Source organism: Macaca nemestrina, chromosome 4 (assembly GCF_043159975.1).
Source record: "Macaca nemestrina isolate mMacNem1 chromosome 4, mMacNem.hap1, whole genome shotgun sequence".
NCBI lineage: Eukaryota > Metazoa > Chordata > Mammalia > Primates > Cercopithecidae > Macaca > Macaca nemestrina.
In genome coordinates this window covers 186,416,427-186,442,379 of record NC_092128.1, presented here as the reverse complement: position 1 = coordinate 186,442,379, position 25,953 = coordinate 186,416,427, and the positions used below count along the sequence as shown (strand labels likewise).

Here is a 25,953-nt window from a genome sequence, read left to right as displayed (position 1 = left end):
TTGATTTATTTATTTTTAGTTTTTGCCTCTGTCCCCTCCATTTGGTCTTCACCAAGATTTTAATTTAAGTTATTTTACTTTTTCCGTTTTAATTTTTCCATTTTGGTTTTCTTTATATGTTGTTTTTTTCTCATTGGTTTCCAGCATAGTTGCTCACTAAAGAAATTTTATGAGGGCCGATTTAAAACCACCATAAATAATATCGGATAATGTGAACATCTGTGTCATCTCCGCTGGTGTCAGGCAGTTTTCTTTTTCATTTAAGTTGCCTCATGTGTCTTTAAACTCAAAGTTCAGCCATGACTATTGTAAATGTTCTCAGTCTCAAGTAATGAGGTTTTTCATTATTAGACCTGAGCTCTGTGTTATTCTCCTGCCTATGTTATGAGCAGAGTTTTGGTGCATATCAGCCATTGACATCCTTTTCATCTGTGTTCTCCTCAAAGGCTGTCACCCTGCTGCTGTGTTTTCCTTAGGATGATGTCCTCATGAGGTTGTTCCATTTGGGTTGTGCCCTTGACAGGATTTGTCTTATGGCTAAAGTGGCCTGTTTTATTTTACCCTTTCAGGGGGCTCACCTAGCTATCTCTTCAGCTTGACTAGTGATTCGATTTGTCCAGAAATTTCCTTATCATTTGTATACCGTGCATCCCAACAGCCTTAGCCACATAAAATAAATCCTTTCCATTCATTTAGCAAATATTTACTGAGCCCTTACTGTAAGGTGGTGAACAACGCAGCCAATGTTCCGCTTTCATGAAGCTTTCAGCCTAAGGAAGAATACTTTTTTTTTTTTTTTTTTGAGACGGAGTCTCGCTCTGTCGCCCAGGCTGGAGTGCAGTGGCCGGATCTCAGCTCACTGCAAGCTCCGCCTCCCGGGTTTATGCCGTTCTCCTGCCTCAGCCTCCCGAGTAGCTGGGACTACAGGCACCCGCCACCTCGCCCGGCTAGTTTTTTGTATTTTTTAGTAGAGACGGGGTTTCACCGGGTTAGCCAGGATGGTCTTGATCTCCTGACCTCGTGATCCACCCGTCTCGGCCTCCCAAAGTGCTGGGATTACAGGCTTGAGCCACCACGCCCGGCCTAAGGAAGAACACTTATTCCTATTTCATAGAATAATTATTATTGAGAGAACTAAAATAGGTTAATGGGCTTGACAGTGAGTGAGTGATAAGAGACGGCCTCTCTGAGGAGAGAATATGTAAGCTGAAATTTGATTCTTTTTTGGAATTTCCATTTCTGTTTATATTACACATCTGTTCTTGCATATTTTCTACTTTGCCATTAGAATTTGTTATATATTGAATAATATTCTCCCCCTCCCCACCCCCCGTTTATATGTTGAGGTTCTAACCCTCAGTCTCTCAGATTGTTAATGTATTTAGAGATAGAGCCTTTTCATTAAAGTAAAATTGGGCCATTAGGGTGGACCCTAGTCCAGTCAGACTGGTATCTTTATAGGAAGAGAAGATGAAGACACATGGAGAAACCCCAGGGGCCTGTGTGCCCAGAGGGACGGTCACATGAAGAGGCAGCAAGAGGGTGGCGTCTGCAAGCCAAGGAGGGAGGTCTCAGAGGAAAGCAGGCCTTCTGAGAGCTTGATCTCAGACTTCCAACCTCTAGAGACTGTGAGAAAATAAATTCCTGTTGTTAAGCCACCCAGTTTGTGGTATTTTGTTATGGCAGGCTGGGCAAACTAATAGCCATTAACATATTAATCATAGTTATTTTAACTTCCCTATCCGATACTTCTAAAATCTGACATCTCTGCAGCTGGTTCGGATGCTTAGCTTGTCTCGTCAGACTGTGATTTTTCTTTCCTTTTAGAATGCCTTGCAATTTCTGGTTGAAAGCTGGACATGATTTATTGGGTAATGGGAACTGAGGAAAACAGGCCTTTAGTGTGAGGTGTTTTGGTAATCTGGCTAGGAGTTGGGCTGTGTTTACTGTAGGGGACAGAGGTTTTATACTCTTCTAGCATCCTTGTTTATGCTCCCCTGTTCCCTTTAGGTTTCCCTCACATTCCTCCTTAGATAGAATTGGTGTCTTTCAGCTGTCTCAGCTGTAAGCCCCTGTTTTAAAAATCCCTGTTGTGTGTTATTATGCTCTCTCATCTCTGTTGGTATGATTCAAAGTTTGTGTGGGGAGGAGAAGTATTTATCATCTCAGTCTTTTAGTGGGCCTGTGTCTCTGGGCTTTGATCTTCAAAAGTGTTTCTTAACCCCCTCTCCTGCTTAGGTAAGTCAGGGATGGCAGAGAGGCCTGGAGTGGGAGAAAAGCCCTTCCCTTTAGGTGAGATATGGAAACAGGGTGTATTCGTAATGGCTGCTCTGCCTTTCCCCCTGTCAGAGCCATGAGGGAACTTTCTTGGCACTTTACTTTGAGAACCTCATGGGATTCCTAGAGACAAAATCCACAGAAATATGGGGGCCCCTTAAGGTCGTGACCCCCAGGAGTTCCTGATTCTCATGGTTGTCTACCCTCAGCTTCCAACAATTTGTCATTTAAATGTTCCCACCAGTATGACTACAGCAGCTTTCTCTCCAGGGAAGCAGATCTTGCTGTGACTCTCCGGATTTCATGGTGGCATGATTTCATGGTAATTCTGTGGCTTAATTTTTTGATGGGTCCAAGAAAAGTCATTGATTTGTTTGTTCTGCTTTTCTTAGTGTAAGGATTGAAGTGCTGATTTCTAAACTCTTTGCATTGTTGACAAAAAGTGTCAAACTCTGTAAAATATTTGAAGGGATTTATTCTGAGCTAATTATGAGTGACTGTGGCCTGTGACACAGCCCTCTGGAGGTCCTGAGAACATTCAGCTCAAGGTGGTTGGGGTATAGCTTGGTTTTAGGTATTTTAGGAAGGCCTGAGACATCAATCAAATATATTTAAGACTTACATTGGTTTAGTTTAGAAAGGTGGACAACCCAAAGCGGGGGCTTTCAAGCAATAGGTAAATTTAAACATTTTCTGGGTGACAATTGGTTGAGGTTGTCTGAAGACCTAGGATCAACAGAAAGGAATGTTCAGGTTAAAGATAAAGGATTGCGGAGACCAAGTTTTATTGTGCAGAGGAAGCCGTTAGATAGCAGACTTTAGAGAGAGCAGGTTGTAAATTGTTTTTTATCAGACCTAAAAGGGTACCTGGCTCTTAGTTGATTATCTCCTGGATCTGCAAAGAAATGAAGGAAAACAAAGTGGGAAGGGGATTCTCTGTAGAATGTGGATTTTTCCCACAAAAGACTTTGCAGGGCAATTTCAGGGCATGGCAAGGAAATATATTTTGGGGTTAAGTATTTTGTCCTTGTCTCATAATGTTATGCCAGAGTCAGAATGAAAAGTAAGTCACAATACACAGGGTCAAATAAAACTCATCTGCTGAGAATCCATGGTTGGTAGGGCATGACTCCCCACACCCCTTGGGTAGGAATTTGGGCAAGATTAAAAAAATTAGAGCTTAGTCCTCAGCATGTGGGAGTTGGAATTGCTGCACTGCGTGAGATTTGAAAGGAGCAAGACATGTGAAGATTGGGGCAGGAACATTCTGGTTAAGAAAATGGAGAGCAGGCTGGCGCTCCTGGGGCATGGTGCAGATAGATGAGTGATGTGATGGGAGCACTGGGAAGCAGCAGGGCTGGATCTGGCGGGGCTTCATCAGCCAGGACGAGGACTTGGGGCTCCATCCTGAGTGCAGTGAGGATCTGTGGGAGAGCAGGGAAGGTATATATTCTGATTTCTGTTTAAAAAGTTTAAAATACAAAAATTAGCTGGGTGTGGTGGCACATGCCTCTAGTCCCAGCTACTCGGGAGGCTGAGGCAAGAGAAATCACTTGAACCTGGGAGGCGGAGGTTGCAGTGAGCTGAGATCGTGCCACTGCACTCCAGCCTAGGCAACAGAACCAGACTCTGTCTCAAACAGATAAACAGTTGAATTCTGGCTGCAGCATGGCAGATGGATAGGGATAGGAAGAGGCAAGAATGCAAGATTAAATAAGCATACCACCGAGAAGACTATTACAGTAGGGGAAGCAGAATAGCTTAGACTAGGGTGGTGGTTATGGGCTTAGGGCGTGTTGGGAGGTAGAGTTGATAAGATATGATGTGAGAGGAGAAGAGATGAATCAATAACAATACCTACATCTTTGGGTGGGCAAATGGTAATGTTGTTTACTGAGATGGGGAAGATGAGGGATGAGCACAGAGATTCAGGAGTTGGGGGTTGGCCTTGTGAAACCTGAGTTGGCAGTACATTCCCAAGGGGAGTTGTCCAGGCAGGTTTTTGTGGCTATGAAGTCTGGAATTCCAGGGAAAGGCCGCAGTTGGAGACATGGTTTTGAGAGTCACTGGTAGATATATGGGATTTGAAGTCACCTAAGGAGAGTAGAAAGATAAGGAAGCCTAGGACAGAGCCCTGGGCTAGCATCTAAAGGAGAAGTATAAGGAGGAAATGGCGAAGAAGGAGTTCTACGGAAACCAAGAAAAGCCAGAGGAGTCAAGTGAGATGAAAGCTGAACAGTGGCAACATGGAAGACATTGGTGACCTTGAGAGAAGCTGTCTCAGGAGTGAGCAGATGGTAGCATGACTGAAGGGTGAAGGTGAGGTGGGGCGGTAGCAACAACAGACAACTCTTGGAATATTTCTGGGAAGGGAGTCAAAAACTGGGCAGAACTGGAGGACAGTCTGGGGTCAAGGAAGATTTTTTTTTTTTTTTTTTTTGCCTTCTTGTTCTTTGAAGCTTGGAAGAATGGGCTTATGTTGCTGCTGGATGACTCCATGTTCCTAGGTCCTAGGGAGCATGGGGCATTGCCTCAGATGTGGCTGACATGCTCTGGAATCCATACGTGCTTTGGAGGTGGCCAGGGAGCCCACAGGAGGAGAGAATGCTCAGTGTGTGCCCTGAGAGCTTTGCCACTGTCAGGAAGCACCTGACAGGAACAAGTTTGATTGTATTTGACACATGCTGGCATTACCACAGAAAGTTTTAGCCACAGGTAAGAGGGAAAATCTGTACTCTCAACTTCTTTTTTCATACTTCCTATTGAAGTTTTCATCTCTGCTCTCAGGCATGTAATTTCTAAGACTACTGGTTGTTTTTTAATTGTCTTAAAAAATAGCATCCCATTCTTGTTTAACAGATGATATAGCTTCTTTTACCTCCTTGAGGAAGATATTAATAATAGTTTTTTAAAACTTTTCTTCTCACTGCACAATCTTTTCTTTGTCCTCCTTTTGTTCTTGTTTAAAATGATAGCCATCTATCTTTTTCTCAGGTGTCTGGCAATGTGTGGTTGTCTGGTCATGTTTAACAGTGGGGTTTATAATGCTGATTGGAAGCTGTGAGCATATGGGTGGAGCTTCTGAACTTTTCTGCAGTGTGAGCTGGTGCATCAATTAATTGGGAACCCATAGGTCAGTATCTTTGACTGTGTTGTCTTGGATTGTTCAGATTGTCCAGAGAAGACTCACTTACCTTTCTTTCTGGAGGGATGAAGGCCTATAAACTCTGGAAACAAAGTAGGGATAGAGGGAATGTCCTAGAACTTGTAGGTATGTGTTTATCTAATCCATGTGTTTTCCAGACAGAACCTCCATCCTCAATTGTGCCTGATATTTCATCTCCAGAGATTCTTTAGAAAATAAATGTCCAGGCCGGGTGGGGTGGTTCACAGCTATAATCCCAGCACTTTGGGAGGCCGGGGTGGGCGGATCACCTGAGGTCAGGAGTTCGAGACCAGCCTGGCCAACATGGCGAAACCCTGTCTCTACTAAAAATATAAAAATTAGCCGGGCATGGTGGCAGGTGCCTGTAATCCCAGCTACTTGGGATGCTGAGGCAGAAGAATCACTTGAACAGGGAGGCAGAGGTTGCAGTGAGCTGAGGTTGCGTCACTGCACTCCAGCCTGGGTGACGGAGTGAGACTCCATCTCACACACACAAAAAAAAAGAAAGAAAGAAATGTCCAGTCTCTACTAGGGAAGGGGCATTTGTCCAGAGGCAGGGAGTAGGGGAGAGAGTCCAAGGATCTAATTTCTTATTATTTTTATTTTTTAATTTTTTTTTTTTTAAATTTTTGAGATGCAGTCTTACTCTGTCGCCCAGGCTGCAGTGCAATGGTGTGATCTCAGCTCACTGCAACCTCTGCCTCTGGGGTTCAAGTGATTCTCCTGCCTCAGCCTCCCAAGTAGCTGGAATTACAGGCGCCTGCCACGACACCTGGCTAATTTTTGTATTTTTAGTAGAGACAGGGTTTCACCATGTTTTTCAGGCTGGTCTCGAACTCCTGACCTTAGGTGATCTACCAACCTTGGCCTCGCAAAGTGCTGGGATTACAGGTGTGAGCCACCATGACTGGCCACCTTCTTATTTTTAATATAAAGCCAGATTTGTTGAGTTATAATTTACATAGAACAAAATTCACTTGTTAGTAGACAGTTCTGTGAGTTGTGACATAAAACTGTCTCAGCATATAACTCATATGTTGAGTTACATGGTAAGTATGTGTTTAAATGTATAGGAAATTGCCGAATTGTTTTCTCAGGTGGTTGTACTATTTTATTTTATTATTTTATTTTTATTTTTATCATTTTATTTTATTTTATTTTATTTTTTAATTTTTGAGACAGAGTCTCGCTCTGTTGCCCAGGCTGGAGTGCAGTGGCACGATCTCAGCTCACTGCAACCTCCACCTCCCGAATTCAAATGATTCTCCTGCCTCAGCCTCCCAAGTAGCTGGGATTACAGGCGTGCACCACCACGCCCAGCTAATTTTTGTATTTTTAGTAGAGATGGGGTTTCGCCATGTAGGCCAGGCTGGTCTCAAGCTCCTGATCTCAGGTCATCTGCCCGCCTCGGCCTCCCAAAGTGTTGGGATTACAGGCGTAAGCCACTGCGCCTGGCGTGGCTGCACCATTTTAAATTTTCACCAGTAATCTATGAGCATTCCAGTTGTTCCTCGTTCTTGTCAACACTTGGTATTTTCAGGTTTTTATTTTTTAATTTTACCCATTCTAATAGGTGTGGATTTAATTTCCATTTTTCTAGTAGCCATGATGCTGAGCATCTTTTTGTGTGCTTGCCATTTATGTATCTCCTTTGGTGAAGTGTCTTTTCAAACACTTTGCCTATTTTTATTGGGCTCTTTTGTTGCTGAGTTTTCAGAGGTGTATGTGTATTCTGGATTCAGGTCCTTTATCAGATACGTATTTTGCAAATGTTTTGTCCTCATCTGGTGGCTTGGCTTTTCATTGTAACTATCTTTTGAAGAGCAGATTTTAAAAATTTTGGTGTGCTTAATACATTTTTTGGTTGTGTGGCTTATGCTTTTGGTTTTGTGTCTAGGAAATCTTTACCTAATTCAAGGTCACAAAGATTTTTCTCCTGTTGTCTTCTAGAAGTTTTAAAATTTGGGGTTTTACATTTAGGTCTTTTATTATTTTTTGTATAATTTTTGTATGTTAGGCAAGGTATAGATTGAATTTCTTTGTTTTTGCATATGGATGTTCAATTTTTTCCAGTACCATTTGTTGTAAAGATTATTCTTTCTTGATTGAATTGAATGTATACCTTCGTTGAGAGTTCACAAAGCTGTGGTTCATTTTTGGATCCTCTAACTTTATTTCACTTATCTCTTTGTCTGTCACTTGACCAGTACCACACTCTTGATGACTGTAAATGTTGAAATCTGGCACTGTGATTCCTCCAACATTTCTCTTTCTCTAAATTGTTTTGTCTGGCCTAGTTCCTTTGCTTTTCCAAATAAATTTGAGAATCACTTGTTGATTTCTGCTAAAATTTCAACTTGGATTTTGGTTGGCATTGCATTGATTATATAGATGAATTTGGGGAGATCTGACATTTTAACAATATTGAGTCTTCTACTCCATAAATATGGCATATTCTCTCCATTTGTATGTCTGTGGATCCTTATATCTGTGTTTTGTCATTTTTCAGCATAGAAATGTTGCACATAATTTCATGAGATTTATACTTAAGTGTTTCATGTTTTGGTGCTATTATATAATACATGGTAGTTTTTAAAAAGCATTAGATTTTCAATTTTTTATTACAAGTATGTGGATACAATTGACCTTTGTATGTGTAATTTGTGTTCTGTGACCTTGCTAAACTCAATTAGTTCTGATAACTTTTTTTGTAGTTTCTTTGAGATTTTCTGTATAGACAGTCATGTCATCTGCAAATAGAGACAGTTTTATTTCTGCCTTTCTAATCAATAAATCTTTTATTTCTTTTTCTTGCCTTACTGCACAGGCTAGGATCTCTACTATGATTTTTGAATAGGGGTGTGGTAGGATATTCTCGCATTGTACTTCATCTTAGGAAAGAAGCATTCAGTCTTCTACCATTAAGTATGATGTTAGCTGTGTGTTTTTTGTAGATGCCCCTAATCTGGTTCAGGATGTTCCTTTTTATTCCTGGTTTGCTGAGGGTTTATTATTATTATTATTATTATTATTATTATTATGAACAGGTGTTGAATTTTGTCAAAAGACTTTTCTGTGTTTATTGAAGAGATAATTTTTTTTCATCTTTAGTCTATTGTTATGGTAGGTGACATTGACTGATTTGCAAATAATGAGCCAGCCTTCGATTCCTAGAATAAGTATCTATTGGCTGTGAAGTATTATCCTTTTTATATATTGCTGAATGCAATTTGCTATTTTTTTGTTTAGGATTTTTGTGTCTTTGTTTATGAGGGATATTGGTCTGTTCTTTATTTTAACATCTTTATCTAGTTTTGGTGTCAGTGTAATTCTGGCCTCATAAAAAAAGTTGACTTATTTCCCCCTTTTCTGTTTTCTGGAAGACTTGTTTAAAATTTCTATTATTTCTTTTTTAATTGTTTGATAGAATTTGAGAATGAAGCCCTCTGAAATGTTATGCATTGCATGACTGTTTACCTTTAAATAATAATCTGCTGCTTCAGGTGTAGTGTAAGTACCTTAAAACAGTGTTTTCCCATCTATTAATCATATTTATTTCAGATTCTTTTTCTGAAATTCGTGTATTATTATTCCAGGTTATCTGTGTGTCTGCTTCTGTTGATTGTCACTTGACAATGAGCCTTTTGTTTCCTTTGCCTTCTTGTTTTGTTTGTTTTTGAGATGGAGTCTCACTCTGTCACTCAGGCTTGAGTGCAGTGGCACAATCTTGGCTCACTGCAACCTCCTCCTCCTGGGTGTCTTAATTTAATTTAATTTAATTTGGGAGAGCTAAATAGTTAAACATGAGGCCAAAGTACATAACAAAGCAGCAGCCTTTTATTGCAAATATGCACACACTCTCGGGCGAGGTTCTCCGGTCCTCAGGTATGGGGCCAGGGAAGTCGCGCCGGCGCTCTCGGGCGAGGTCCTCCGGTCCTCAGGTATGGGGCCAGGGAAGTCGAGCTGGCGTTCTTGGGTGAGGTTCTCCGGTCCACAAGTAGGAGGGGCCGAAGAAATCACGCCGGCTCCTGCGGAAGGCGGACTTTTATGCATTGGTACTGGAAGGGGGAGGGCAGTGGGCAGGATAAGGGCGTCATAGGGGCATCTCCGTAGGCGTGGCCGGGTAAGTTTCCATCTCTTCGGATTGACGTCACCTGGTGCATGCTTGGTTGTCCTGCACTTTCCTGGGCACGGGAAAGTTGGTGATGAAGAACCCGGAAGCAATCAGGACTGTGCCATCTTGTTCACTTTCCTCCATTTTGTCCCTTCTCCCTCACCCAAACACTGGGTTCAAGTGATTCTCCTGCCTCAGCCTCCTGAGTAGGTGGGATTACAGGTATGTGCCACAACACCCAGCTAATTTTTGTATTTTTAGTAGAGATGGGGTTTCACCATGTTGACCAGGCTGGTCTCAAACTCCTGACCTTATGATCCACCCGCCTCGGCCTCCCAAAGTGCTGGGATTACAGGCATGAGCCACTGCGCCTGGCCTCCATTGCCTTTTCATTGTAATTTTTGATTTCAGTGTTGGACATTGTGTGGAGGGCTGTAGGCAAGGTCAACAAACGTTTTCTGTAATGGGCCAAATAAGAAATATTTCGAGTTTTGAGGGCCACATGTAGTCCCTGTTGCATATTGTTCTTCTGGTTTTTACTTTTAAAAAATTACCCTTAAAAAATGTAAAACCTGGCAGGGTGCAATGGTTCATGCCTGTAATTCTGGCCCTTTGGGAGACTGAGGTAGGAGGATTGCTTGAGCCCAGGGGTTTGAGACCAGCTTTGGCAATGTGGTGAGACACCATCTCTACAAAAAAATACAAAAAATTAACTGGGCGTGGCCACATGTACTGTGGTCCCGCTTTCTTGGGAGGCCGAGGTGGGAGGATGGCTTGAGCCCAGGAGATTGAGACTGCAGTTAGCCATGATCGTACCACAGTACTCCAGCCTGGCAGACAGAGCAAGAACCTGTCTCCAGAAAAAAGAAGAAAAAAAGTAAAGCCATTCTTAGCTTGCAGCCTGTACAGAAACAGGTCATGGGCTACATTTGGCCTCTGGGCCATAGCGTACCCTCTCTGTAGGGGGGAATGAGGTGGGTAGATGGTGTTATACTCAGGAATGGCCACTCCTCTTGTTCTGCTGGGCTGTCGTTGTTGGGGAGTTGAGGTGGGTCTGGGTTTTGTTGTTGTGTATGTACCTTCCATCCCACTGGCTTCAAATTCCTCTAACCTTTCCTTGAGCTTAGGATGAGGGCTCAGTTGCCAAAGCGTCTTCACCCATGGCTTTTGGCCTTGCCTCTGTGTCTGCCTTAGCTGCCCCTTATCTTTGGCAGGTCTCTACTAGAGAAAGTTCCTCTCCCTTCCCGCAAAGTAGGAGGACTCTAACAATCTGACTTAAGATGGCTCCTAGACCCTCCCTGAGGGCTAGAGCAGATTGCCTTTTAGCTTCCCTGGCCACAGCAGTCTTCTGATTCTGTAGGTGAGAAGCTTCTTGTTAGGGCTTAGTGCTGTGGCGGCTCCCACTGAGAGACTGTTCAGTCTGCTCTTTCAGTCTACGTCTTAAAAGGCTTTTTTTCTTTCTTTCTTTCTTTCTTTCTTTTTTTGTTAAGTAAATGTGCTAAGAAAGAGGTGCTGATTTTGAGCCTGGTTCCAATTACAGTACCCAGTCAAGAAGTGAATTTACAGCATTGTAAAGGCTGCCAGTAGAGAGGAATGGTAAGGAAAGTTGGCTCCACTCTGGTGATGAATTGAAGCTTCTAGTGGGTTGTCTAGCTATTTTTTAGTGGTTGCTACAATGTATGCAAAGCTACCAGATTCTATGACTCCTGGGGCCATTCCCATGGAAAATAAACAATGTAAATTTTATATACCCAGTGACATTGTGTAAACTCAGTGGCCCTGATACGTGCTGCATGTGTATGTGGCCCCCGAGGGACGTGCTGCAGTTGGAGTGAAAAAGAAGTAATACTTTTTAAAACAATGTTATAAGTGGACAGAATGCTAGTGTCAACAGAGTAAACTCTATAAAATAATTGAAGAGATTTGTTCTAAGCCAAATATGAGTGAGGTCGTCAGAACATGTGCCCAAGGTGGTTGGGGTGCAGCTTGGTTTTATACATTTTAGAGAGGTGTGAGACATCCATCAAAAACGTTTAAGAAGTACATTGGTTTGGTCCAGAAAAGTGGGACAACTCAAAGCCGGGGGGTGTGGGGCTTTCAGGCTGTAGGTGAATTTAAACATTTTCTGATTGATAAAGACCTGGGATTGATAGAAAGGGAATGTTCAGGTTAAAGTAAAGATTGTGAACATCAAAGTGCTTTTTGAATTCTTATAGTGGCTGCCTTAGAGACAATAGATGACAAATGTTTCTTATTCAGATCTTAATCTCTTTAGGACTGGGAGGGTCTCAAAGAAAAAGATCTAGCTATGTTAGTAGAGATTCTTTACAAATGCAGATTTTCCCCCACAAAGAACAGCTTTGCAGGGCCATTTCAGAATATGGCAAAGAAACATATTTCGGGGTAAAATATTATTATTTTCTTCCTTGTCTCATAATGTTATGCCAGAGTCAGGTTGGAGAGTCACGATATATAGGGTTAAATAAAACCCATCTGATGAGAATTTATGATTTGTAGGACATGACTCCCCAGACCCCTTAGATAGGAATTTGGGCAAGATTTTAAAAAATCAGAGTTTAGTCCTTACTAGCAAACGTAGAAAGCCCTCATCTTTCTAGTTTAGCACTTTAAAATTGTATGACTGTAGTATTTGAAGATGATGGTTATTAGACTGTTGAGTTTTTTGATGCTGCTTTTATGAGCTAAGCTTTTATATCATTGACTCTGTTTCTAGATTAGCCTGTAGTTTTCTAAACTGTCAAACCTGTTATTCAGAAAGGCCAGGAACCCCTTGAGGGGTAGATTGCAGTAGGAAATTTTATTCTAGGCCGGGCGTGGTGGCTCACGCCTGTAATCCCAGCACTTTGGGAGGCCAAGGAGGGTGGATCACTTGAGGTCAGGAGTTTGAGACCAGCCTGACCAACATGATGAAACTCCATCTCTACTAAAAATACAAAAAATTAGGGAGGCATGGTGGCACACACCTGTTATCCCAGTTACTTGGGAGGCTAAGGCAGGAGAGTCTCTTGAGCCTGGGAGGCAGAGGTTGCAGTGAGCAGAGATCCTGCCACGGTACTGCAGCCTGGGTGACAGAGCGAGACTCTGTCTCAAAAAATAAAGCAAAAAGAAAAAATAAAATTTTATTCTAACCGGAATCATTACCTTCCCCCTAGACCCAGATGCAGAGGTGTGCCTTCATGTACTGAGGCTTGTCCAGTCTGTGGTTCTGGAACCTGAAGTCTTCTCCAAGTCGGCCTCTGAGTTCCGGAGCTCCCTGCCCCTGCAACGCATCCTGGCAATGTCCAAGAGCCGCAACCCCCGCCTGCAAACCGCAGCCCAGGAGCTCCTGGAAGACCTCGGCACCCTGCAGCGTAATGTGTAGGTGTGCTCGGCCACCAGGGTTTTGGTGGGAATGCCGGTGTCCCTTCTCCTCCCCAGATCCCTCATTTGACACTGCAAAACCGTCACCATGTGCCATGTGTTAGAGTTGGCAAAATGTGATTGACTAGAGATGGACCTGAATTGATATGTATCCCACATAACTTGCCTTGGAAGTGAGAGTACTTGTAGGTGGTTGGTTAAGCTTGCCAAGGAAGAGGCCATGAAAGAACCTGGCCTTCCAGGAAAGTGGTCCATGTCTGCTGGCTGGCAGAGGGCTTGCTTAGGGCAGTTTCTTGCTACTCAAAAGACCATGACTGATAGGTTCACCTATAAAACAGGGAAATTAAATAACCATCTACCCCATTGGTCAGCATTTTCCTGAGATACATTTCTTTGAAAAGCAATTCATTCTCTCTCTAGTAATTGTAATCAATCACCCCAAAATGCAAGTTTACTTTTATAACCTTTTGGTGAACCTGCCATTTCGGATGACACTGGACATTTTAGTTCTATATTTTTTGTGCCTGTTTTATTTTTGAATAAAGAAAGTCAGAAGAGTTGTATTACAACCCCTGCTGTCTGAAATCTAAACTTGATACTAGGAAGTTGATCTTTGCATGTTACTATGTTACTCTTGGTTGGTGGAAAAAAAACTCTCCTTAAACTGTTCCGGGCCCTCTGGCTATAAACTTAGAAGTCCTATTTTTCTTATAACAAATACTGTAAAAACAACTTGTATAATAGATTAGAACACATGCAGTTAGTTGAGATTCTGTAAATGAAATGATAGTTCCAGCTCCGTTTTTGTGCATGGGTGTGCCTGTATGCCAGGGCCCTGCCGTATCTGTCTTATCTACCTACTGGTTGCCATCCAGCTTGTTTTCTAGGCCACTGGCAGAGAACAAGGGAGAATGCACTTCATTTCTCACGGATACCATGATTGGTGAGAGTTGCCATTTGTATTAGTCTGTTTCATGCTGCTATAAAGAAATGCCTGAGACTTGGTAATTTATAGAGGAATAAGGTTTAATTGACTCACAGTTCACTGTGGCTGGGGAGGTCTCAGGAAACTTACAATCATGGTTGAAGGGGAAGCAAGGCACCTTCTTCTCAAGGTGGCAGGAAGGAGAATGAATGCAGGAGAACCTACCGAATATTTATAAAACCATCAGCTCTCTTGAGAACTCACTATCTTGAGAACAGCATGGGGGAAGCCACCCCCATAATTCAGTCACCTCCACCTGGTCTCTCCCTTGACACATGGGAGTTATGGGGATTATAATTCAGGCTGCGATGTGGGTGGGACACAAAGCCTCACCACGTCACCATTTAAATCAATCCTTAGAGTCACGTTAGTGAACACATTCCCTCCTTTTCCTGGGCCGCTTCCTTCGGTGTGATGCTGAAGGGCTGCTGGGCTCTGGGCATGCTGTAAGAGCAAAACAAATGCAGGTGCACTCCACCAGTGGCAGCCCCATCTACAAGAATAAGCTGTTTGGTTGCATATGGCATTTAGAGTAACTTCATTTTTCTTTTAAGTAGATTTTTATAGGCAGTGTGCAATTTAAGGCTGAGGCTGAGTGAAGAAGTGTAGAGGAAGGCACAGTTGCTTGGATTTCACGAGCCAGCATATTGTGGAACACTAGCTCATCTGAGCCAGGGGAATGTTGCAAAAGGCAATTTAAAATTCATGGAGGCAGAAATCGATCCATCTGTGCTGTGTGCTTCTGTAGGTCCTGATTATTGGTGAATAAAATTGAGAATGTTGTGTTTCTATGCTTAATAGCATGGTACTATCTTCTTTTTGATTGCTGTTTATTTAATAAAGTAATGAGAGATGCTGCCTCTAGAACTACAGGACCTTTTCCTGCCAAAGATGGGGTCAACAGTGTATAGAGAGGAGTGAGCGTTGGCCAGACTCTTGGATGTTGTGTAGTTTGGCTAATTAGTGGATGGATGTGATTAAGAAGGATCATTGATTTTCTCCTGATTTTGAGGTGCTAAGAATAGCGAGAGTTCTCATGAAAACTCTCTCAGGAAGAAACATACAACAAATCCGTATTTTGAATGTATGTCCCAGGAAAAGTACATAAGGCCAGTTTTAAGGAGTGACCTGCCTCCAGCTCTTCATATGAAGGTCAACAGGAATACATAGGTTCTTTAATTTTTCTACAACTAGTGATCTAAAGAAAATGTCAGTTTTTGAAAAGGTATTCATAAAAGCGTGTGCTTTGCAGAACTTATGAATTTTAAAATCAAAGTGAAATAGTGCATATATTTTGAAATGTTTGTTTGTTTGTTTTAGACGGAGTTTCCCTCTTGTTGCCCAGCCTGGAAGTGCAATGGCGTGATCTTGGCTCACTGCAACCTCCGCCTCCTGGGTTCAAGCGATTCTCCTGCCTTAGCCTCCTGAGTCACTGGGATTATAGGCACCTGCCACCACGCCCAGCTAATTTGTGTTACTTTTAGTAGAGACAGGGTTTCACCATGTTGGCCAAGCTGGTCTTGAACTCCTGACCTCAGGTGATCCACCCACCTCGGCCTCCCAAAGTACTGGATTACAGGCATGGGCCACGGTGCCTGGCCTATATTTTTATTTTTTATTTTTATTTTTGGAGACAAGAGTCTTGCTTTGTCGCCCAGGCTGGAGTACAGTGGCGCCATCTCAGCTCACTGCAGCCTCTGCCTCCTCGTTCAAGTGATTCTCCTGCCTCAGCCTCCTGAGTAGCTGGGATTACAGGCTTGTACCACCATGCCTGGCTAATTTTTGTACTTTCAGTAGAGACGTGTTTTCACCATGTTGTCCAGCCTGGTCTAAATTCCAGATCTCAAGTGATCCGCCTGCCTCGGTCTCCCAAAGTGCTGGGATTACAGGCGTGAGCCACTGTGCCCAACCTTGAAATGTAATTTTAACAGAATTCCTCTTACGTTTATTAAGTTAAGGAACTATTTTTCTCCTTGGCACCGTCAGTTTGTATGTAAAGATGTGAAACCTGGCAGGCCAGACGTCAGACTTGACTCCCTCCTTCCTCACCCCTTCCCCCACACAAGAGGCTCTGAGCAGGCCTCTTGCTGTCTGGCAGCTCATTAACCATCAGTGCTGCTTTCTCTTCAGTCTGAAAAGAGCAAACCCTTGTTCTGACTGTGAGCAATATGGAGACTTTTTGTGTGGCTTTGGAGACCTATGCCTCCTCATGGCATAGCTTGGGATAAGCCTCATGCCACAGAGTTCTTCTTGTTCCATACAGTTATATTGCCTGTGCCATTCACTCATTCCAGAGGATTTTAAAGTTATAGTACCAAGCATAGGATCACAGGTCTGGAGCCTGAAGAAAATTAGAACAAGGCTGGAAGTCAGGCCGTGGTCAAGGAAGTGTTGACGAAAAGAGTCAAACTCTGTAAAATATTTGAAGAGACTTATTCTGAGCCGAATGTGAGTGACCAGTGGCCTGTGACACAGCCCCAGGAAGTTCTGGAAACATGTGTCCAAGGTGGACGGGCCACAGTTTGGTTTTATGCGTTGTAGGAAGACTTAAAACATCAATCAATAGATGTGAGATGTATAATACATTTGTTTTGTCTGGAAAGGCGGGACAGTTGGAGGGGGCGGGCGGTGTGTTCCAGGTCACAGGCAGATTCAAAGATTTTCTTTCTTTTTTTTTTTTTTTTTTTGAGACGGAGTCTCGCTCTGTAGCCCAGGCTGGAGTGCAGTGGCCGGATCTCAGCTCACTGCAAGCTCCGCCTCCCGGGTTCACGCCATTCTCCGGCCTCAGCCTCCTGAGTAGCTGGGACTACAGGCGCTGCCACCTCGCCCGGCTAGTTTTTGTATTTCTTAGTAGAGATGGGGTTTCACCGTGTTAGCCGGGATCGTCTCTCGATCTCCTGGCCTCGTGATCCGCCCGTCTCGGCCTCCCAAAGTGCTGGGATTACAGGCTTGAGCCACCGCGCCTGGCCCTCAAAGATTTTCTAATTAGCAATTGATTAAAAGAGTTATTATCAGAAGACCTGGAATCCCTAGGAGGGAGTATCTGTTGTGGGGACCAAGGTTTTTATTATGCAGATGAAGCCTTCAGGTAGCAGGCTTCAGAGAGAAGAGATTGGAATTGTTTCTTATCAGACTTAAAAAGGTACCAGACTCTTAGTTAATTCTCTCCTGGATCAGAGAAGAGGAAAAGAATTCTCTACAGAATGTAAATTTTTCCCCACAAGAGACAGCTTTGCAGGGCCATTTCAAAGTATGTCGAAGAAATACATTTTTGGGTAAAATATTTTGATTTCTTTCAGGGCCTGGTATCTGTCATGTGATGCTATACTAGAGTCAGGCTAGAATTTGGTGTCTTATTGCAACAAAAAGTCTCAAGATCTCTGTTTTAATGTTTATACCAGTCAGTTGTACCTGGATTCCAGAGGGCGGAGGGCATAATGAGGCATGTCTGACCTCCACTTCCCATCATGACATAATGAGGCTTGTCTGACCTCCACGTCCCATCACGGCCTAAACTAGTTTTTCAGGCCAACTTTGGAATGCCCTTGGCTGAGAGGAGGGGTCCATTTGGATGGTTGAGGGACTTAGAATTGTATTTTTGGTTTACAGAGTTTTTGAATAAAGCTTGTAAATGTGCCTGCTCATTCCATTGATTTGGCTGGACCTGCCATTAGCTATTTTGCCACACATTAATATAAATGGAAAAGGTTGGTAAAAACTTTTGCAGACTTACTAATTTTCTGAGAAGTCCTGAAGTTTGCTTTGCTGTCTTCCATGGCATAGATGCTGAGAATGCCTCAGAACTTCTCCAGCTAGTGTAGGATCCTGAGTAGAGACCCTGATACAGTGTAGGATGTGGCATCCTGTAGGGCATTGCAGGGTCTTTGGATGCTTTTTGAGTCCAGGCTCAGGTAAGAAGGGCAAGAGATAACTGTACACCTCTGTCTTCACAAACTCTCTCTTTAAGAGCTATGGCTGCCTCTCTGCTCTGAGAACGCACACATTTAAATTTATCTCCAGATGTAGAATAAGAAATCGGAGTCTTTGAATGTGCTAATTAGTGCATGCTACAAAATGAAAACTGTTGTTACTGTCCTTTTTAATTTGTAATTTAAAAAGTTTTAAAATTGTTAAGTATGCCTAACATAAAATTTATGTTTTAACCATTTTAAGTGAAGAATCAGTGGCATTAAATATGTCACAGTGTTTTATAATCATTACCATTATCTGTTTCTGAAACTTTTCTTCATTCCAAACAGAAACTCTGTACCCATTATATAACAACCCGTTCCCTAAACCTTTCTCCCCTGGCCCCTAGTATCTGCTCTTCTCTGTCTCCATGCATTTGACTACTCCACGCACCTCATAGAAGTGGAGTCATACGATCTGTGTTCTTTTGGGTCTCGCATATTTCACTTAGCATCGTGTCCTCAAGGTTCACCCGTGTTGTAGTGTGTGTCAGAACTCATTCCCTCTTACGGCTGTATCATCCAGTGTGTGGACGCAGCACCTGTCGTTCATATATACATCTGTTGAGGGACCCTTGGCTTGTTTTCACCTTTTGGCTGTTGTGAATAGTATTGCTGTGAACACTGGGGTACAGGTATCTGTTTGAATTTCTGCTTTCAATCTTTTGGGGTGTGTACTTAGGAGTGAAATTGCTGAATCACATGGTAATTCTTTGTGTAACTCTCTGAGGAACTGCCACCTGCTTTCCACAGCAGCCGCACCACTTTCCATCCCCACCAGCAGCAGTGCTCGAGGGCTCCGGTTTCTCCACGTGTTCATCAACATTTGTTATTTTCTGTTTTATTGATAATAGCCATTGATAATGGGTGTGAAATGCATCTTATTGAGGTTTTCATTTGCATTTCCCTAATGATGAATAATGTTGAGCATCTTTCCTTGTACTTATTGGCCGTTTGTATCTCTTCTTTGGAGAAAAGTCTATTCAAGGCCTTTGCCCATTTTTGAGTTGGATTGTTTGCTTTCTGTTGTTGAGTTACAGAAGCGAACGCCTTATCAGATGTGGGATTTGCAGGTATTAACTCCCATTTTCTGGGCTTCTGCATTCTATTAATAGTGTCCTTTGATGTGCAAGAGTTCATTTTGGTTAAGTCTAGTTTATTGATTTTTTTCTTTTATTGCCTATCTTTTGGTGTCATATCCAATAAGTCATTATCAAATGATTTGGTCACAAGAATTTTCTCCTGTGTTTTTTTCTTCATTTTGTAGTTTTATCTCTTCATTTTAGATCTTTGATCCATTTTGAGTCAATTGTTACATACCATTAAGCTAAGGGTCTAGCATCATTCTTTTACATGTGGATATTTCAGTTTTCTCACCACCACTTGCTGAATTTTATAATTATTATTTGAAAATGTTATTACAAATGTGATTTTCAAAACTCAAACACTTATGAATACTATGCTCATATGCTCGCCATATTTTTAAATTATTTGGTTTCATGAATAGCCTTTTTTTTTTTTTTTTTTTTTTTTTGAGATAGGATCTCATTCTGTCACCAAGGCTGGAGTGCAGTGGAGTGATCTCGGCTCAATGCAGCCTCTGCCTCCTGGGCTCAAGTGATCTCCTGCCTCAGCCTCCAGAGCAGCTGGGACTCTAGGTGTGTGCCACAATACCTGGCTAATTTTCTGTATTTTTTGGGGGAGATGGGGTTTCACCATGTTGTCCAGGCTGGTCTCTAACTCCTGGACTCAAGTGACACACCTGCCTCAGCTCCCCAAAGTGCTGGGATTATGGGCATGAGCTACTGCACCCGGCCATGAATAGCCTTTATTATAGGATTTTATATTGTTCCAGTGGAGCTCCCTAAGTTGCTGCTTTTCCCACCATAAATGTGTGTTTAATGCTCTTGGATCATACTCAGCACAAAATGACTGTTAGCTGGAAAAAATGACTCCCACTCACATAGTCTTTTTTAATCGAAGTCATACTTGCAGCCCAACTTTTCAGAGTAAATGGTATTATGCAAAATATTACTGTTTCGATGTCTGAGAGCAGTGCAGGCTTTGGGAAGAAGTGCAGAGGCCCTGTAAATGTGGGCTTGGTGTATGTTTGAAGGGCAGCAGAGAGTGCTCGGGTGCGGGTTGGGAGACCTCTCGCCTTGCTCTGTGCAATGGCTATAGGGCCTGGGGCAGGAGCAGCCTCTGATTCACACTTAAAAATGTAAAAAATAAAAAAAAATTTAAAAAAGTAGAATCTGCTCTTAAGATTGTCCGATGACCACACTGTCAGCCTCTAGTCATTGCTACCCTCCTGACCCCTAGCCCCTCAAATGGCAAAAGTCCTGGAGACTGCTGAAGTGAGTTTGTTTCCAAACGTGCCTCCCCAGGGTAAAGCTTTCACTCTCCCCACAGACTCCAGCCACACCCAGATCTGAGGCCCAAGTGTGCACGTTCTCACTGGACACTGTGCCCAGCTGCCATACACATACTTGGTCCTGCATAGCGTGGGCTGACGTGAAGGTGATAGGTCCCTGCTGGAGTGGGGCCTGCCACCTGCCCACCGGGGAGGAAAGCATCTCCTCTGCCATCCCGTGCCTTCATGCTCAGTCACTGGCACCAGCAGCCTTTCTTCTGGCCATGACTCGTACCTACTCTCTTTTTGGATCATAAGCCCTAGAACTGTGGTTCTTAGCTGTTATAGGGTCATGGGCCACTCGGAGAATCTGAGAAACCTTCTCTATACAAAAATATATGGACATGCTTATCTGATGTTTCATCTGCAATTTCTGGGGGTTTGTGGGATTCCCCTCAGGATCATTTACTTTTTGATAAGGAGCCCTTTGCCCTGGGCTTGTGGAATTTGTGTGGCTTAGTGTAGTACCAGGCACATAACCAGGCACTGGAACATTGAAAGCATTTAATGATGTCTACAATACTGTAAGGCGTCCCACATTAACGGCAGTCCCATAGCTGAAAACAAAGCATTGGCTTCCTGGTGGCAGTTCAGAACCTCTGCCTGATATCCTTCAGCTCAGTCAGTCCTCACAGCCATCCCATGAGGTCGGCATCACCAGCCACACACTGCAGGTGAGGACACTGGACTCGAGTGACAGGATGCGGTTAGATCTGCGCCTCTTGGTGTCACCTCCCTTTCCCTGGGCCCATAACCTTATCTAGGGTCCTTTGCCTCCAGGCCAGTGTCTGTCCTGCGCCTGGGCATTTGCAGTTCTGGCGATGAGCTGCTTCACCCCCTGGCAGAGGGTCTGCAGCCACTCTGGCCAGTGTGCTGCTCCGTTTCCACCAGCAGGCCCATGGGGTCAAGAGGGAGGGAACAGAATGGGGAGTAGATGATGTGGTGGGGGGCAGTAACCCTTGCTCCCCACCAGGCTGGTGTTGAGACAAGATGTGCTGATACATGACAGGTTCTTGTGGCTGCCTGATCACACAGGAACATTTAGAAAGAAGAGGGAGAGTTGGCCAGGTGCGGTGGCTCACGCCTGTCATCCCAGCACTTTGGGAGGCTGATGCTGGTGAATCACTTGAGGCCAGGAGTCCAAAACCAGCCTGGCCAACAAGGGGAAACCCCATCTCTACTAAAAATGCAAAAATTAGGTGGGCATGGTGGCATATGCCTGTTGTCCCAGCTACTCAGGAGGCAGAGGCAGGAGAATCGCTTGCACTGTGGAGGCAGAGGTGGCAGTGAGCTGAGATCGCAGTACTGAACTTCAGCCTGGGCAACAGAGCAAGACTTCATCTCAGAAAAAAAGGGAGAGACAGAGATTAATTATCAGTATCAAAAGCCTTGATTTTTAAAAGGTTCTGTTCAGTATCTACAGCAGTTTATAAAATTATCATTCCTGTCTCCATGAACTGCATGCTCAGGGATCACTACAACCTGTCTTACCTTGCTTAGAATCATTGAGTAGTCCTCTCTTTCAGCCTTTCTTTTAGATTCCACAGAGCTGAGACAAACTAGGGCAGGAGCAGGACAAATTCTCCTCCCTGCTCTAGGCCAGAAAGCCAGCACAGGACATCACTAGGCTTAGAGTTAACAGGACCTCTCCCTTCGAGATGTCCCCTGCTCTGGGCAGGTGGGTGGTTGCAGCCCAGGGCTGACATGACCAAGCCAGAGCGGGTGGGGAGAGGGGTGGGTAAGAGCATACCTTGCAATAGCAGGTGCTTCTGCTCTGTTCTTTTTTTTTTTAATCCAAATACTGATAGAAGAGAAATAAAGAGGCATCTGAAACTTAGACGAGGTTAAGATTACTTAAGGACAGAGTGGAGTGAGCATACAATTCACAAAGTGTGCATTTTTCCTGGGAGCTGAAGCTCACCACTTAGGCATCAGAGCTGTTTTTTGAAAGAACCATTTTAATGGAAATTCTTAAAAAATATATCGCATGCTTACTTTTTATACAGTGTACTTGGAACATTTTCCTCTTCTTGATGAATCAGTGTCCTTCCCTCCACCACCCTCAGCCAGGGAAGTAAGTTTTCCAGAAACTTAGTACTACACTTTGGCATTTGAGCACACTTCCTTCAATTATGAGAGTAGAAGGCTGTTTTCTCACATTTGGATGAAGTTTCTTACCTCTGTGTACCTAAGGTTCTGTGAAACTCATTGTAAAGGGGCTGGGGGTGCATGTGTTGGCTTAGGTACCTGTTCCTTCGAGGTAGTTTTGGTTTGGTCCTGAGCCCAGGACAGGGAGGCAGCACCTGAATGTTCCATGAGCTATTCTGCTGCTTGGAGCAGTAGCCTGTGTGTGTGCTGTGTTGGGGTATGTGTGCTGTATTTAGGGGCATGTGGGTGTGCTATGTTGAGGGTGGCAATCAGCAGACTGGGGCCTTTCTGTTCTCTCATCAGGTTGTGAACCCAAAAGTATCTGAGACTTGCCTCAATCAATTGAGAAAGCTAATTTTGCCAAGGTTAAGGATGAACCCGTGACACAGCCCTGGGAGGTCCTGATGACATGCGTCCAAGGTGGTCGGGCCACATCTTGCTTTTATACATTTTAGAGAGATATGAGTCATCAGTCAATGTGTGTAAGATGTACACTGGTTCAGTCCAGAAAGATGTGAGACTGGAAGCTGGGAGGAGTGGGAGGGCATTCCAGAGCATAGGTAAACAAGAGACAGAAGGTTGCATTCTTTTGGGTCTTTGATCAGCCTTTCACTGAATATACAATTTACATGTGAGAGGCAGGTAGAGGAATAATCACTTATGCCTAAGTCTGGCTCAGTGAATCTGCACTTTTTTTTTTTGTTTTTTGGAGATGGAGTTTTACACTGTTGTTGCCCAGGCTGGAGTGCAGTAGCACAATCTCGGCTCACTGCAACTTCTGCCTCCTGGGTTCAAGTGATTCTTCTGCCTCAGCCTCCCGAGTAGTTGGGATTACAGGCACGCACCACCATGCCCAGCTAATTTTAAAAATATTTTTAGTAGACACAGGTTTCAACATGTTAGCCAAGCTGGTCTCGAACTCCTGACCTCAGGGGATCCACCCGCCTCAGCTTCCCAAAGTGCTGGGATTGCAGGTGTGAACAACTGTGCCAGGCCAAATCTGCATTTTTATACATAAACAATAGGGCAGAGGAAGCCATCAGATATGCATTTGTCTCAGGTGACCAGAGGGATGACTTTGAGTCCTGTCCTTTGTCCCACACCTGTGAAGATAACTTACCAATTGACATTGCCAGGGTGAAAATCAACAGAACTGTTTTAGGGTATAGATCTTGAGGCAAATTGTGAAGGAGGTATGTAGCTTTTTTTTTTTTTATCTTTGTAGCTATCTCATTTAGGAATAAAATGGGAGGCCTGACGCAGTTCCATTGTCGACTAAAAGAGTCAAACTATCTAAAATATTTGAATAGATTTATTCTGAGCCAAATATGAGTGACCAGTGGCCCTTGACACAACCCCAGGAGGCTCTAAGATCATGTATCCAAGGTAGATGGGTTACAGCTTGTACATTTTAGGGAGACATGAGACATCAAGTACATGTAAATGTACTTTGGTTCTGTCTGGAAAAGTGGGACAACTGGAAGGTGGGGGCTTCCAGGTCTTAGGTAGATTCAAAGCTTTTCTGATTGGCAGTTGGTTGGAAGAGTTAAGTTATTGTTTAAAGACTTAGGAATGTCTGGGTTAAGATAAGGGTTTGTGGAGACCCTAGGTGAAGCCTCCAGGTAGCACGCTTCCAAGACAATAGATTGTACATGTTTCTTATCAGACTTAAAGACCCTGTTCTAGCAGTAATTCCAAAAGGGAAGAGGGTATAATGAGTCATGCCTGACTTCCCTTCTCATCATGGCCTGAACAAGTTTTTCAGGTTAGCTGTGGAATGCCCTTGCTGAGAGGAGGGGTCCGTTCTGGTCAGGGGACTTAGAATTTCATTTTTGGTTTACAACAGCTTGACTTTTCCCTTTGGCTTAGTGATTTTGGGGTCCCGAGATTTATTTTCTTTCACAAAGTCTTCCTGGTCTTCAAGAAGGTGGCTTGAGAGCCCTTTCTTGTGCCGCTTTCTCCTCGGGGACCCCTGCCCCTGTGGCTGCGGTTTACCCTGGATGGAAAAGGCACCCATGCCCAGGCTGGCTAGAGCCCCTGCCACTCAACTGGCTGGGCCCCAGTATTCCTTGGGTGTGCTTTCACTACCTGTCCAAGTCACCCGCCAGGGCCCCAGACTCCCCTAGCACATCTCCTGGGCTGTGTCCTTCCCTGGAGGCTGCTGAGCTGCCCTGGACTCTCCCCACAGTCACACCGTGGTGGGATCCACCCACAACCCCGGCCCTGACCCACAGACACTTATTGCCTGAGTCAGGTGTGGACAGAGTTTAAGTTGTTTCAGTGATGTTCCTGGCAATTCAGTGGAGATGGCCACAGATCTGTGTGTGTGTCTCTGTGTGTATGTGTCTGTCTTTGTGTGTGACTGTGCCTGTGTGTGTGCCTATCTGTATGAGTCTGCATGGATGTGTGCACGTATGTCTGCCTGACTGTGTCTGAGTGTTGTTTCTGTGTCTGTATGTTTCTGTGTGTCTCCGTGCATATCTCTCTCTGTGTCTGCGTCTCCGTGTGTGGGGACTGCCATACCTTCCTTCCCATGCTAAACATACCTGCGTCTTGACTCTAGTCCGGCAGGCTTCCCTCGCTACACCTCTGCCTCAATCCTAAGGAATCGGGCTGACACGCATACTAAGGTTTTCTAAGGGGGAGTCGGCTTTTGGCAGTGTGGGCTGGAACTAGGGTTTAGGGGAATGTTTCTCTCCCATTTGCTTCTGGCTCTGCACCCCTGTGTATGAGGGGACAGGAGGGCGCTGTGACTGCATCCCTCCCATGAGCCCAGAGGATACATTTTACCCTGTGGGCATTGAAGACAGGGCCAGGTTTCTAGGGCTGTATAAATCTTTTGAACTGTTTTTGGCTACAGGTCAAGTGTAGATGTGTCAGGGGTCAGAGACCTCTGAGTCCTGCAGGACAAACCTGAAGCTGTCTGCTTATGGGAGTGAAATGTTCATCAGATTTGCATTTCTCTCTTAAAACCCAACAACCTTGTCACTGGAAACCTGAGTGGAAGTCTGGCTCAATGCAGAGGCCACCATGCTCTCCTGCCAGCTCCGGAGGCTGTCTTAGGATCCAAAGCCCCTTGCTGAATCCTGTTTTCTCTGCTGTGCTGGGAGAAAATCTCCTTCCTGGGAAATTACCAGAAGAAAAGCTCCGTCTTAAGGTTAAAGGAACTAGAATCACAAGGGGAATCAGTAAACCCTGCTCCCAGGCCAGGGACACAGGCTTTGGGATGAGCGATCTGGTCTTCAAGGCCAAACGCTTGCTCACCAGCCTTCTTTCTCCTCCGCACTCTGTCCAGGTTTGGGGACACTGTCTTAGGCCCCTTTGACGTCATCAGCACAAGAGACTCAGAGCAAGGAACACAACTGCCTGTACTCGCCAGGGCTCCTGATGCTATCGTCTCGTAGGAAACCCTGAATGAGGTCTGGGCAGGTGAAAAGCCTTCCTGTTTGTCCTCTCAATTAGTCACACTTGGTTCTGAGCCAAGCCGTCTGCTCCCGTGTT

The 25,953-nt window shown here is 44.1% G+C and overlaps 1 protein-coding gene across 7 annotated transcripts in view; it reads left to right on the top strand.

Moving 5' to 3' along the window:
• Positions 1-25,953, top strand: part of HSF2B (heat shock transcription factor 2 binding protein) — a 198,744-nt gene that overhangs the window by 104,371 nt on the left and 68,420 nt on the right. For 2 of the 7 annotated variants that reach the window (XM_071095778.1, XM_071095779.1), the window contains exon 9: positions 12,731-13,534. The exons of 4 other annotated variants lie outside the window; for them this stretch is intronic. In XM_071095778.1, the coding sequence (XP_070951879.1) occupies positions 12,731-12,939 (209 nt within the window). In that variant the 3' untranslated portion in view covers positions 12,940-13,534. Of the gene's footprint in view, positions 1-12,730; positions 13,535-25,953 lie in introns of those variants that run through there. One more of the 7 variants, XR_011622865.1, reaches the window with a different exon arrangement.